The sequence below is a fragment of the Haematobia irritans genome, chromosome 3 (assembly GCF_050003625.1).
Source record: "Haematobia irritans isolate KBUSLIRL chromosome 3, ASM5000362v1, whole genome shotgun sequence".
In the NCBI taxonomy this organism is placed as follows: Eukaryota; Metazoa; Arthropoda; class Insecta; order Diptera; family Muscidae; genus Haematobia; species Haematobia irritans.
Window position 1 is genome coordinate 131,071,104 of NC_134399.1, and position 14,851 is coordinate 131,085,954.

At 24.2% G+C, this 14,851-nt stretch overlaps 1 protein-coding gene across 5 annotated transcripts in view; it reads left to right on the plus strand.

The window, feature by feature from the left end:
- LOC142229761 (uncharacterized) overlaps positions 1 to 14,851 on the plus strand; it is a 170,038-nt gene that overhangs the window by 33,858 nt on the left and 121,329 nt on the right. For all 5 annotated transcript variants that reach the window (XR_012720485.1, XM_075300328.1, XM_075300329.1 and 2 more), the window contains exon 2: positions 7,205 to 7,594. Coding sequence is in view for 4 of the 5 variants with exons in the window: in XM_075300328.1 (XP_075156443.1) it covers positions 7,444 to 7,594 (151 nt within the window). In the remaining variant the exon portion in view is untranslated. The remainder of the gene's footprint in view (positions 1 to 7,204; positions 7,595 to 14,851) is intronic.

The window sequence follows — 14,851 nt, forward strand, 5'->3', positions numbered from 1 at the left end:
ATGTTGACAAATTTTTATAGAAATGAAACTTTAACAAAATTTTCTTTAGAAAAAAAATTTTAATTTTCTATAAAAGTAATATATTGACAAATTTTTCTATAGAAATAAAATTTTGACAAAATTTTTTTCTATAAAAGTAACGTTTTGATAAAATTTTCTATATAAATAAAATTTTGACAACATTTTCTATAGAAATAAAATTTTCACAAAATTTTCTATATAAATAAATTTTGTCAAAATTTTCTATTTGTACAAATATAAAATTTTGACAAAATTTTATATAGAAATTAAATTTCGACAAAATTTTCTACAGAAATAAAGTTTTGACAAAATTTTCTATAGAAATAAAATTTTGACAAAATTTTCTATAGAAATAAATTTGGACAAATTTTTCTATCGGAATACATTTTTGACACTATTTTCTATGTGAATAAAGTCTTGGCAAAATTTTCTATAGAAATAAAATTTTGACAAATTTTTATAGAAATAAAAATTTCTTTAGAAAAAAGAAAGTTTACAAAATTTTCTATAAAAATGATATTTTGACAAAATTTTCTATAGAAATACATTTTTGACAAAATTTTCTATAGAAAAAAATTTTGACAAAATTTTCTATAGAAATAAAATTTTGACAACATTTTTTATAGAAATAAAAGAATATTACATTTTCCTTGTTGGTGAAAGCCAAATCATTAAAACATTTACAATTCAAGGGATATTTATACACCCAAATTTCACTAATAGGAGAGATCATAATATATAATATTGTAAATACTGAAATAAACTTTTAAAATAAAATAATAAAACATTTCTTTCGAAGAAAAAAACATTTTTTCATAATAACCACAAAAATTTGATTAAGAACTGCAAAATAAGTTTATTATAATTTGGTAGATTTTTGGTAAAATTTTGGTAGATTATTTTTGGCACGAGTGGCAACAATGATTGCATTCCCTGCTAGGTAGCTCTGAATGACGTAGCCTTGAGAATATTTCTCGTAAAGCTAGCTTGTAAACTATATAATTTCCTGATATTTTGGTATAATCTGACATTCAGATAATGCGAATCTAACCGCGTTCAGAGTAATAGTTGGTCTTCCTCTTGTATTCCAGGGTGATGGTTCATGATCAAATGTATTTTCTGTGTGATATGTGATAAAGGCACAGGTGGATTTGACACATATTTCAATTGTCCTTTCACTCCTTTGTTACCTATTTTTATACCCAACATCAGTAGTAGTAGTTTATTAATTGAGACTATTCTTCTATCCTAAATAAAGGGCCCTCATCAAAGGCCTTTTTCACTCCTAATTTACTTTTTGTTGAGTAGATGTGTTTGCAACCTAATGTAAAAGGGTGCATATGATAATCGTTCAAATACATACATGTATGTGTGTGTGTGGGTTTTAGTCTTATTTTTTTGTTTGTATATTTCTCCATATATGCGATTGAGAGTTTCTTTGGTTCGTTATTCTTAACGCCATCCAACAAAAGTCCCTAAAGGCAATGTGAATCGCTCGTTTTGCACTGCATAAAGTTAAGGAGACATAGAAGAGGAGCCAAGAGTATAGGATAACAATCAGGCGATTGTCACTTTATCCGCATATTTACTGCATTTTCCATCAATTTGTTTATTTTTTGTTCCCTCTCTCTCTCATACACTCTCTCCATCTCCAATGACAATGACTAGATTGAGAAGGAATATGAAAAAAAAAAATGAAATTAGGCACCACAAACACACACACACATCAAGGGACCAAGTACGGACAGAAACAAAAGAACAGTAGCACCAACAGCCATCACCATTATCAGACACGCTATCATTTCAAGGAAACAGAAAATACAGATCTTTTAGAGATTTATGAGATAAATTTCAAATGACTGAGAGGAGAACACCATTTGGACGATGAAGAAGATGATGATGCTGGTGTTGGTGTTGGTGTTGGTTACAATGCGGGTGGCCAAGTGAGTGAGGTAAGCGGGGGGGAGGGCGCAAGGACATAATGGTAGGCGACTACTAGCATAGAATGGTGACGAAGATGAATACGACTGAACCAAATTGGTTTAATCCGTTTCAAACACTGATGTCGTAGATTTATGGCCTTTTTGGTGGCGGCCAACCATTTGCGAGTGTATTATGAGCCACTTGATATTGTAGCTTCACTACAGGACATGCATACATATGGACAAATTGTCCTATTTTATATAATCATAAGATTGCAAACGCACTATAGAAATAAAATTTTGATAAAATTTTCAATAGAAATAAAATTTTGACAAAATTATCTACAGAAATAAAATGTTGACAACATTTTATAAAGTCTTGACACAATCTTCTATAGAAAAAAAAAATTTTGACAAAATTTTCTATAGAAATAAAATTTTGACAAAATTTTCTATAGAAATAAAATTTTAACAAAATTTACAACACGAGTAGAAATAAAATGTTGACAAAATTTTTCAAAGAAATAAATTTTTTTCTATAGAAATAAATTTTTTAAAAAAATTGCTATAGAAGTAAAATTTTAAGAAAATTTTTTATAGAAAAAAATTTTTGACAAAATTTCCTATAGAAATAAAATTTTGAGAAAATTTTCTATAGAAATAAATTTTTGACAAAATTTTCTATGGAAAAAAAATTTGGACAAATTTTTCTATCGGAATACATTTCTGACAGAACTTTCTATGGGAATAAAATTTTGACAAATTTTTATAGAAATAAAATTTTAAAGAACTTTTCTTTAGAAAAAAAAATTTATAAAATTTTCTTAAAAAGTAACATTTTGACAAAATTTTCTATATTAAAAAAATTTTGACAAAATTTTCCATAGAAATACAATTTTTACAAAATTTTCTATAGAAATAAAATTTTGACAAATTTTTTTAGAAATAAAAAAGTAACATTTTGTCAAAATTTTTTTAAGAAATAAAATTTTGACAAAATTTTGTATAGAACTAAACTTTTGACAAATTTTTCTATAGAAATAAAATTTTGACAAAATTTTCTATAGAAATAAAATTTTGACAAAATTTTCTATAGAAATAAAATTTTTCTAAAGAAATAAATTTTTGACAAAATTTTATATAGAAAAAAATTTGGACAAAATTTTCTACCGGAATAAATTTTTGACAGAACTTTCTATGGGAATAAAATTTTGGCAAAATTTTCTATAGAAATAAAATTTTGACAAATTTTTATAGAAATAAATTTTAACAAAATCTTCTTTAAGAAAATTTTATATTAGAATAAAATTTTGACAAAATTTTCTATAGGAATAAAATTTTGACAAAATGTTCTTTAGGAATAAAATTTTGACAAAATGTTCTATAGGAATAAAATTTTGGCAAAATTTTCTATAGAAATAAAATTTTGACAAAATTTTCTATAGAAATAAAATTTTTCTATAGAAATAAATTTTTGACAAAATTTTCTATAGAAAAAAATTTGGACAATTTTTGACAGAACTTTCTATGGGAATAAAGTTTTGGCAAAATTTTCTATAGAAATAAAATTTTGAAAAATTTTTATAAAAATAAAATTTTAACAAAATTTTCTTAAGAAAAGAAATTAAAAATTTTTCTATAAAAGTAACATTTTGCCAAATTATTTTAAGAAATAAAATTTTGACCAAATTTTCTATAGAAATAAATTTTTGACAAATTTTTCTATAGAAATAAAATTTTGACAAAATTTTCTATAGAAATAAAATTTTGAAAAAATTTTCTATAGAAATAAAATTTTGACAAAATTTTCTATAAAAATAACATTTTTCTAAAGAAATAAATTTTTGACAACATTTTTTATTGAAAAAGATTTGGACAAATTTTTCTATCGGAATAAATTATTGACAAAACTTTCTATGGGAATAAAGTTTTGGCAAAATTTTCTATAGAAATAAAATTTTGACAAATTTTTATAAAAATAAATTTTTAACAAAATTTTCTTTAAGAAAATTTTCTATAAGAATAAAGTGTTGACAAAATTTTCTATAGGAATAAAATTTTGACAAAATTTTCTATAGGAATAAAATTTTGGCAAAATTTTCTATAGAAATAAAATTTTGACTGAATTTTCTATAGACATAAAATTGTTCTATAGAAATAAATTTTTGACAAGATTTTCTATAGAAAAAAATTTGTACAATTCTCGACAGAATTTCCTATGGGAATGAAATTTTTGCATAATTTTCTATAGAAATAAAATTTTGACAAATTTGTATAGAAATAAAAGTTTAACAAAATTTTCTTAAGAAAAAAAATTACAAAATTTTCTATAAAAGTAACTTTTTGTAAAAATTTTTTTAAGAAATAAAATTTTGATAAAATTTTCTATAGAAATAAATTTTTGACAAATTTTTCTATAGAAATAAAATTTTGACAAAATTTTCTATAGAAACAAAATTTTGACAACATTTTCTATAGAAATAAAATTTTTCTAAAGACATAAATTTTTGACAAAATTTTCTATACAAAAAAAATTTGGACAAAATTTTCTATCGGAATAAATTTTTGACAGAACTTTCCATGGGAATAAAGTTTTGGAAAAATTTTCTATAGAAATAAAATTTTGACAAAATTTTCGTTAGAAAAAAAATTTACAAAATTTTCTATAAAATAAAAGAAATAAAATATTGACAAATTTTTATAGAAATAAAATTCTAACATAATTTTCTTAAGAAAAAAAAAATTACAAAATTTTCTATTAAAGTAACATTTTGTCAAAATTTTTTTAAGAAATAAAATTTTTCTAAAGAAATAAATTTTTGACAAAATTTTATATAGAAAAAAATTTGGACAAATTTTTCTATCGGAATAAATTTTTGACAGAACTTTCTATGGGAATAAAGTTTTGGCGAAATTTTCTATGGAAATAAAATTTTGACAAATTTTTATAAAAATAAATTTTTAACAAAATTTTCTTTAGAAAAAAAATTACAAAATTTTCTCTAAAAGTAACATTTTGACAAAATTTTCTATAGAAATACATTTTTGATAAATTTTTCTATAAAAATAAAATTTTGACAATATTTCCTATAGAAATAAAATTTTTCTATAGAAATAAATTTTTGACAAAATTTTCTATAGAAATAAAATTTTGACAAAATTTTCTATAGAAATAATATTCTTAAAAAAAAATTCTATAGAAAAAAAATGGACAAATTTTTTTATCCGAATTGACGGAACTTTCGATGGAAATAAAGTTTTGGCAAAATTTTCTATAAAAATAAAATTTTATAGAAATATAATTTCGATAAAATTTTCTTTAGAAAAAAATTTTTACAGAATTTTCTATAATAGTAACAGTTTGGCAAAATTTTCTATAGAAATAAAATTTTGATCAAATTTTATATAGAAATACAATTTTGACAAATTTTTTTTTTGGAAATAAAATTTTGACAAAATTTTCTATAGATGTAAAGTTTTTACAAAATTTTCTTTAGAAATAAAATTTCGACAAAATTTTCTATATAAATAAAATATTCTATAGAAATACAATTTTGACAAAATTTTCTATAGCAATAAAATTTTGACAAAATTTTCTATAGTAATAAAATAGTGACAAAATTTTTTATAGAAATACAATTTTGACAAAATTTAAGATTTTTTGCATATTAACCGTGTAAAATGTATTTGAAATCAGGCCTCCTCAATGTCATTTTTCTGTGCTAAGTACACGCAAAAAAAATAATTCTTTCCTCCCAAACAAAATTTTTGACAAACAAAGTTCGTTTCTAATTTGCTTTTCGCTATAAGGAAGTTTATTTGGAAGAAAAGTATATACTGTTTGTGATAAACGTTTACTCTTTTCCAGGATGTAAGAACAATTTCATAAAGACTAACTCAAAAAACAATTCTTTCTGGCTAATTGCATTTTCCCTAACATCTTTCTCACTTCCACGAGGTTGTTTAGTTCTTAGCGCCTTTTTCTGTAATACAAACAATATAGAAGAAATTATACGATTTTATAAATTTTTAAAATTTTACCTTTCGCTTGGACGGAGAATCGAACCGCGGACCATGCAGTTTGTAAGCCAGCACACTATCCTCTGAGCTACGTAGCTATTATTGGCATCAATAGCTAACTATCCATATAAGTTATATTAATATAGCATAGCTTGCGGCGCCCACGAGCCGATTAAACAAACTTTATTTAACAGAAACAAACATTTAGTTGGGCACCGTGGAGCAGTGGTTGCTACGTCCGCTTTGCATGTCAAGGGTCGTGGGTTCGAGCCCTGCTTCGACCGAACTCCAAACAGTTTTTTTTTTACATATATTCCAGATATGTTCGAAAGATTCCAAAAAGATGTTCAACATTACATACTACTATATCAAATTTTTACTATGAACTGTAAAATGTGTCTTATTAAAGACTTAAAGTCAGAAAAGAACAGTGCTTGATATAAACAAAATGGACTGTGTTGTTGGTTCAAAAATATTTTTTTTATTGAAAAACTAAAAATTTTGTAACGAATTTTTTTGTTGATAAAAGTTTGAAATTTCCGAAGAAATTCAAAAAACTCTAACAAAAGAAAAACGTTTTCGGTACACGTTTTCCAAAGGGTTTTTTCTTTGGGTGTACACATTGATTACATGACAACTTTATGAACAATCATCAATACTTCAATACACAAAATTAAAAAAAAAACCGAGTGATGTAGTATATAATTAAATTATTATCCAGAAAATACCTTTATATGTAAAAAAAAAAACACAAATATTGAATCTCACCACATCATTGTTTTGTGAATAATATTTTGATAAATTTTCCATTTCATTATATTTACTCCATTATTTTATTTCAAAGGATAAGCAGCCAGAACATTCAAATGATAAAGTGTTTATGTCTTGTAAAAGGATGTATGAGTGCATTATATATCCGTGGATACCGGAAAATGAGTAACATTATATATTGTGTGCCTAAGGCAAATATTTGGAAGTTGAGAAGTGAATTTAAATGTCTAACATATGTGTGTGTGTGTGAGTAAATATTGCACAGAAAGAGCTCAAATGTGAAATATGTGTGGTGTACTCAAGCATATTGCCAAAGTATAATTCTATAGCCTAACAATAAAATCGCACACACACATACATAAACAACCATATGCATGAATTAAACAAGAGATTATATAAGTAGGAGGAAAATTATAATATACATAGAATAAGAATATTTAATTAAATTTTCACTTTTTTATTTACTTTAGCTGAAAGAGAACGTGTTTGAAAATTAAGAAAATTAAAGAAAATAAAAACCACAGATTTTAAATAAAACTTAAACAATAAAAAAAAACAAAAAGCGTTCAATACAATCTGTGCAAGAAGAAATCGAAAAAACCAAATTGCAAGTAAAACAAAAAGATCACAACTGCCTTCATTTCACCCCAAAAGAAATACAAAAAAAAAACATCGATAACTTGGGAAGAAATCACCACAAGCAATTGAAATGACTTCGTCACGTTCAACCACAAATTCATCAATGTCACGGCGAAAGAATTCGCCAAAATGGTGGTGGCCATCTACGCCCTTACCCATTTCAGCCAGATATCAAAATCTTCTACTGATAGTTTGTAGCATTTGCCTGTTACAATATGCCGGTAAGTCAAATACCATAGACCATAAGAGAAGCATGTCAAAATATTTGTTCTAAGCCGTTTTGTACGATTATTATTATTTAACTAAAATTTAATTCCCATTTTTTTGTTGTTGTTGTTTTTGTTTCAACCACACAATGTGTCCCAGCTAGGTTTAACGATTGTTATTTGCCTATTACCCAACCATTCGTCCATATATAATTTAATTACAAAATAATTCATTTGGGTTCTTTCGGATGGTTTTTTGCAGCCATGCACTGTCAAAAAAATAGTTATGAAAATTTTAATTTTAATATTAAAACTATATTTAAAAAATTGACAATCATAGAAAGTGATATAAAACATTTAAAAAAAATGTTTATTGGAACTTTTAAAATTTTCTTAAAGTATGTAATATGTTTATCAGATATTGAGTCACCAAGAAAGACTACGAATTTTGTCAATAAATGTCGTTAAATAAAATATTAAATAACAAATTAGTGAGAATAATGTAGAAAATCGCAATATTTTGAATTTGTTTATAAAAACAGCAAAAATGTTATACGAAACCTGTTACGGCATCGACGGTGTAGCAGTTCGTTGTAGCACAATACAATGTGGTTGATTCGTTTGGCCTTCAGATTGTAATAATTTCCAATTTCGTCTGACTGCTGACAGATTTATTCCAGTGACAGTTCGTTTAATTGTTTATCAGCTTACAGGAGCATTTTGAACCATTACATTCACGGTTGCCACAGTTGGTAAAATTCTACCAAAAATTGAAGATTTTTTATTGTTTGGTAAATTGGTAGAATTCCTAATGATTGGTTAAATTTTTTTCTCCACCTAAGGGTACTTCACACATTATCTATAGAAATAAAAATTTGACAATATTTTCTATAAAAATAAAATTTTAACAAAAATAGAAAATTTAATTAAAATAAATTCTCTACACACAAAAAAATTTCACGAAAATTTTTCCAATTAAAATTTAAATTGAGTTTTAAAAAATATTCAATTAAAAATTTAATTGATTCAACAATTTTTTTAATTGAAACAAAAATCAATCACAAAAATTAATAGTATCAATTAATTTTTTAATTGGATCAATTAACTTTTTAATTGACCTTCAATTATTTTTTTAATTGATACTATCATTTCTGTGATTGAAGACATTTCAATTAAAAATTAATTGGATCAATTAATTTCGTGATTGAATCAGAAAAAAATTTTTTTGTGTGTAGGTATAAAATTTTGACAAATTTTTCTCTAGGAATCCAATTTTGACAAAATATTCTCCGGGAATCAAATTTTGACAAAATTTTCTATAGGAATCAAATTTTTGACAACATTTTCTCTAGGAATAAAATTTCTACAACATTTTCTAAAGGAATAAACTTAGACCACATATTCTATAGGAATAAAATGTTGACAAAAAGTTCTATAGCAATAAAATTTTGATAAATTTTTTTATAGAAATAAAATTTTGGCAAAAATTTCTATTTCTATAGAAATAAAATTTTGAGAACATTTTCTATAGAAATAAAATGTTAGCAAAATTTTCTATAGAAATACCATTTTGACAAAATTTGCTATAGAAATAAAATTATGACATTTTCTATAGAAATAAAATTTTGACAAAATTTTCTATAGAAAATTTTGATAAAAATATTTATGTTTTATGCACCAAAATAAATTTTCGCTATTAAGAATGATCATAAAATAAGTAAATAAACTTCTAAAATTAAATAATAAATCATTTTTTTCCATAATAACCACAAAAATTTTATCAAAAACTGAAAAATAAATTTTTTTATTTGGTAATTTTTTGGTTAAATTTTCTTCAAGCTTTGGTAGTTTTTTTTTTAGTCTGGATTGGCAACCGTGATTGCATTTGGAAACAAAGTTGCTCGTGATAGAACTCAACCGTAATAGTGTGATTGCATTATATTTGGCTGGCTATCGTTGGAGCCATCCAGCTGACAGATTTATTACAGGCACAGTTGATTTTATTATTTACAAGCTTACGAAATCAATGCGATCTAATAAATTCGAAAATAATTTTATTCTTGATGGAATTCAAGCGAGATCGAGTGTTGGCTTTATATTTGGCTGGAAAACCAGAAATGGCTATCGTTGGAGCCATTCAGTGTGTAAATGTGAAGAAATCATTTGTGTCCCATACCATCTCTTTTTACCATGGTACTAGCATCACTTCCAAAAAGTGGACAAAACAAATGGACTTTTTTAACCTCACCAGAAATGATCCAAAAATTGAAGTCTAGATTTAATCGAAATCCACGCCGTAGTAGTAGAAAACTTGTTCGTTAACTGGACATATTGGGAGAATGGACAAAGCAAAATTGAAACTAATCTTGCAGTGAATGAATTGACGAAAGCGCAATAGCTCGCCGATGCACAAAAACAAAGTTAGACCGTTAATAGAATTCTACCAAAACTAGTAGATCTTTTACTGTTTGGTAGATTGGTAGAATTCTTTATGTTTTAGTAGATTTTCCAACTGAGAGGTACTTCACAAATTTCAATAGAAAATAAAATTTTGACAAAATTTTCTATAGAAAATAAAATTTTGACAAAATTTTCTATAGAAATAAAATTTTGACGAAATTTTCTATAAAAATAAAATTTTGACAACATTTTCTTAGAAATGAAATGTTGACAGAATTTTTTATAGAAATAAAATTTTGAGAAAATTTTCTATAGAAACAAAATTTTGACAAAATTTTTTATAGAAATAAAATTTTGAGAAAATTTTCTATAGAAATAAAATTTTGACAAATTTTTCTATAGAAATAAAATTTTGACAAAATTTTCTATAGAAATACAATTTTGACAAAATCTGCTATAGAAATAAAATTTTGACATTTTCTATAGAAATAAAATTTTGACAACATTTTCCATAGAAATAAAATTTTGACGAAATTTACTATAGAAAATAAAATTTTCGATAAAAATACAATTTTGATAAAATTTTGACAAAATTTTCTATAGAAATAAAATTTTGACAAAATTTTTACAGAAATCAAATTTTGACCAAATAAAAAAAAATTGACAAAATTTTCTATAGAAATAAAATTTTTGACAAAATTTTCTATAGAAATGTAATTGTGACCAAATATTATATAGAAATAAAATTTTGACCAAATTTTCAATGGAAATAAAATTTTGACAAAATTTTCTATAGAAATGTAATTGTGACCAAATATTCTATAGAAATAAAATTTTGACCAAATTTTCAATAGAAATAAAATTTTGACAACATTTTCTATACAAATAAAATTTTGACAAAATTTTCTATAGAAAATAAAATGTTGACAAAATTTTCTATAGAAATACAATTTTGATAAAATTTTCTATGGAAATAAAATTTTGATGAAATTTTCTATTGAAATACAATTTTGACAAAATTTTTACAGAAATGAAATTTTGACAAAATATTCTATAGAAATAAAATTTTGGCAAAATTTTCTATAGAAATAAAATTTTGACAAAATTTTCTATAGAAGTAAAATTTTGACAAAATAAAGGGATACCTTTACATACAACTCTATTTCTATATAAAGAACATTTTGGCAAAAATTTCTATTTCTATAGAAATAAAATTTTGACAACATTTTCTATAGAAATAAAATTTTAACAAAATTTTCTACAGAAATACAATTTTGATAAAATTTTCTATGAAAATTTTTTTTGACAAAATGTTCTATAGAAATAAAATTTTAACAAAATTTTTACAGAAATGAAATTTTGACCAAATATTCTATAGAAGTAAAATTTTGACAAAAATTTTTATTTCTATAGAAATAAAATGTTGACAAAATTTGCTATAGAAATAAAATTTTAGCAACATTTTCTATAGAAATAAAATTTTGACAACAGTTTCTATAGAAATAAAATTTTGACAAAATTTTCTATAGAAATAAAATTTTGACAAAATTTTCTATAGAAATAAAATTTTGACAAAATTTTCTACAGAAATTAAATTTTTACCAAATTTTCTACGGAAATAAAATTTTGACAAATTTTTCTATAGAAATAAAATTTTGACAAAATTTTTTATAGAAATAAAATTTTAACAAAATTTGCTATAGAAATAAAATTTTAACAAAATTTTTTATAGAAATAAAATTTTGACAAAATTTTCTATAGAAATAAAATTTTGACAAAATTTTCTATAGAAATAAAATTTTGACAAAATATCTTATAGAAATAAAATGTTGACCAAATTTTTTATAAAAATAAAATTTTGACAAAATATTCAAAAAAAATTTGAGAAAATTTGCTATAGAAATAAAATTTTGAGGGAAATTTCTATAGAACTGAAATTTTTTTATAAATAAAATTTTGACAAAATTTTCTATAGAAATAAATTTTTGACAAAATTTTCTATAGAAAATAAAATTTTCGATAAAAATACAATTTTGATAAATTTTTGACAAAATTTTCTATAGAAATAAAATTTTGACAAAATTTTCTATAGAAATACAGTTTTGATAAAATTATCTATGAAAAAATTTTTTGACAAAATGTTCTATAGAAATAAAATTTTAACAAAATTTTTACAGAAATGAAATGTTGACCAAATATTCTATAGAAGTAAAATTTTGACAAAAATTTTTATTTTTATAGAAATAAAATGTTAACAAAATTTGCTATAGAAATAAAATTTTTGCAACATTTTCTATAGAAATAAAATTTTGACAAAATTTTCTATAGAAATAAAATTTTGACAAAATTTTCTATAGAACTAAAATTTTGACAAAATTTTCTATAGAAATAAAACTTTGACTAAATTTTCTATAGCAATAAAATTTTAACAAAATTTTCTATATAAATAAAATTTTGACAAATATTCCTCTAGGAATAAAATATTGACAACATTTTCTATAGAAATAAAATATTGACAAAATTTTCTATAGATATAAAATTTTGACAAAATTTTCTATAGAAATACAATTTTGATAAAATTTTCTATGGAAATATATTTTTGACAAAATTTTCATTAGAAATAAGATTTTGGCAAAATTTTCTATAGAAATAAAATTTTTAAAAATTTTCTATAGAAGTAAAATTTTGACAAAATAAAGGGATACCTTTACTTTCAGTGTACATGAGAAAACACAATATAAAATAATACCCCGTTTCGTAAGAAACAAGCCGAATTTTGTTTTCGCAATATTTTTTTTGTTTGTTCATTTCACTCGTAACATTTTCCTCTTGGTTTTTCTTTATTTTTTCACTCATTTTTTTATTTCGGTTGTTAGTTACGTTTCAGGTAATTATGGCCTTGACTGCTTTCGTTAAGTGCTCATTTTCATTGTGTTTTCTTCTTTTTCTTCTTCCTTCAATTGATGTAGTTTTATTTTTTTTTTTTCTACAATTTTTTTCCTTATTTTCTGTGGTTCTATTTAAGCTTTTCAAGTGGTCATAGGTTTTAGGTTAAGAACCAGTCATCATCCGAGTAGCAAACCAAAACTCAGCCGTAGTATGGGCTGCTGTGTGGAGAACACATTATGTTTATAATGGTGCAAATTTTAATTATGAACGAATGAGGGAACATTCTTGTTTTCGAGGGGAAAACGTTAATATTTGGAAAGCTCTCTTATTTTCGACGCTATGTTTGCTTATATACAAAAAAAAACAACATTTTATTTACATACGTAAACTTAAAAAAAAGTAAACTAAAACAAGGCAGTTACCTTCAGTAAAATCTCAAAAAGGTAGTTCATTATAAAGTGACCATCTCTAAGCTGTTTTAAAATAAATCAGTTCGTAAAAATGAGTAGGCGAATTTATTTCTTGCTCTCTGTCCAAATTTTTATTGTTCACTCTATAGGGGATCTCTATCCATAATGTGAACTGTAAAGTATGTGAAGACGGATGGACAGAGATGAAAATTAAATTAAAGGATTTTGAACAATTCTGTTTTATACCTGTTTTTACTCCTAGGGTCCTCCATTTTGCAATTCTAGTTAATTTATCTGTACACAAAAAAAAATCTGATTCTATCACGAAATTAATTGATCCTATTAAATTTTAATTGAAATTAATTGAAATGTCTTCAATCACAGAAATTAATTAAAAAAGGTAATTGGAAGTCAATTAAAAAATTAATTGATACTATTATTTTTTGTAATTGATTTTTGTTTCATTTAAAAAAAAAATTGTTGAATCAATTAAATATTTTATTATTTTTATTGAATATTTCTAAAAATTCATTTAAGACTTTTATTGGAAAAATGTTCGTAAAATTTTTTCTGTGTATATAAAATCCGAGTTATGTCTGTTTGTATGTGCCGGATAAGCTCGGAAACATCTGAACCGATTTACTTGAAATTTTCAGAGAACATAGATATCTGGTCGGGGAGGTTGACCTGTCCCTTGCCCAAGTTTTTTTTGAAAATTGTATCAAAGTTCTTCCATTTGCCTGACATTTTCGGGGAAGGGGAAGGCGTGGCGTCTAAACAAATATCAGTTATTGTATTTTACGATATTTGCTCGGTGAGAGGGACCTGCCCTTTGCCAGACTTCTTTCTAAAGTACATGAAGTGAAAAATTTTTACTTTAAATTAACAGAGGACGTGGGGGAGGTTACAAAGTTAATATGGCGTACCTAAGTTTTTAAAATTTGACTGGGCAGGGGACCTTCCCTTTGCCCTACTTTTTTCTTAATGTACAATGAAACAATTAATCTTCTCCGATTTACTTGAAGTTTACAGGTGACGTGGAGGAGTTATAAAATTAATATTGGGATATGTGCAAGGCACTTGACGTAAGTTTTGAAAATTGGGCTTATGTTCAATTGTTTGATATGTTCACCGCTACTTTATTTTCCGATAGTTGCCCTGAGATAGGGTCCTAAGCTTTGCCCAACTTGTTTTAGAATAATGAATTTTCCGATTTAATTGAAAGTAACAAAGGACGTTAGAGTGGTTATGAAATTCATACGGATATTTTTGATTTTTTAATATTTTGGCCGGGTAGGGAACCTTCCTCCTTGCCCCACATTTGGAAAGTTGAAAAGTTCTCTGATATTCTTGAAATTTGCAGGGAAGATAGAGGTTGGTTCCACATATTTATTTTTCGATATTTGATAGGGACCTTCCTTTTTTTTAAATAGAGCAAAATTTAAACTTCTTCCGATTGCAGCGAACATGGGAGAAAATGATTCATTTAATACAGGGTACATGAGTTTTCGATATCTGATCGGGAAAGGAGTACATTTAAAAATCCAAACTTGGTCAGTTTACTTGGAATCTT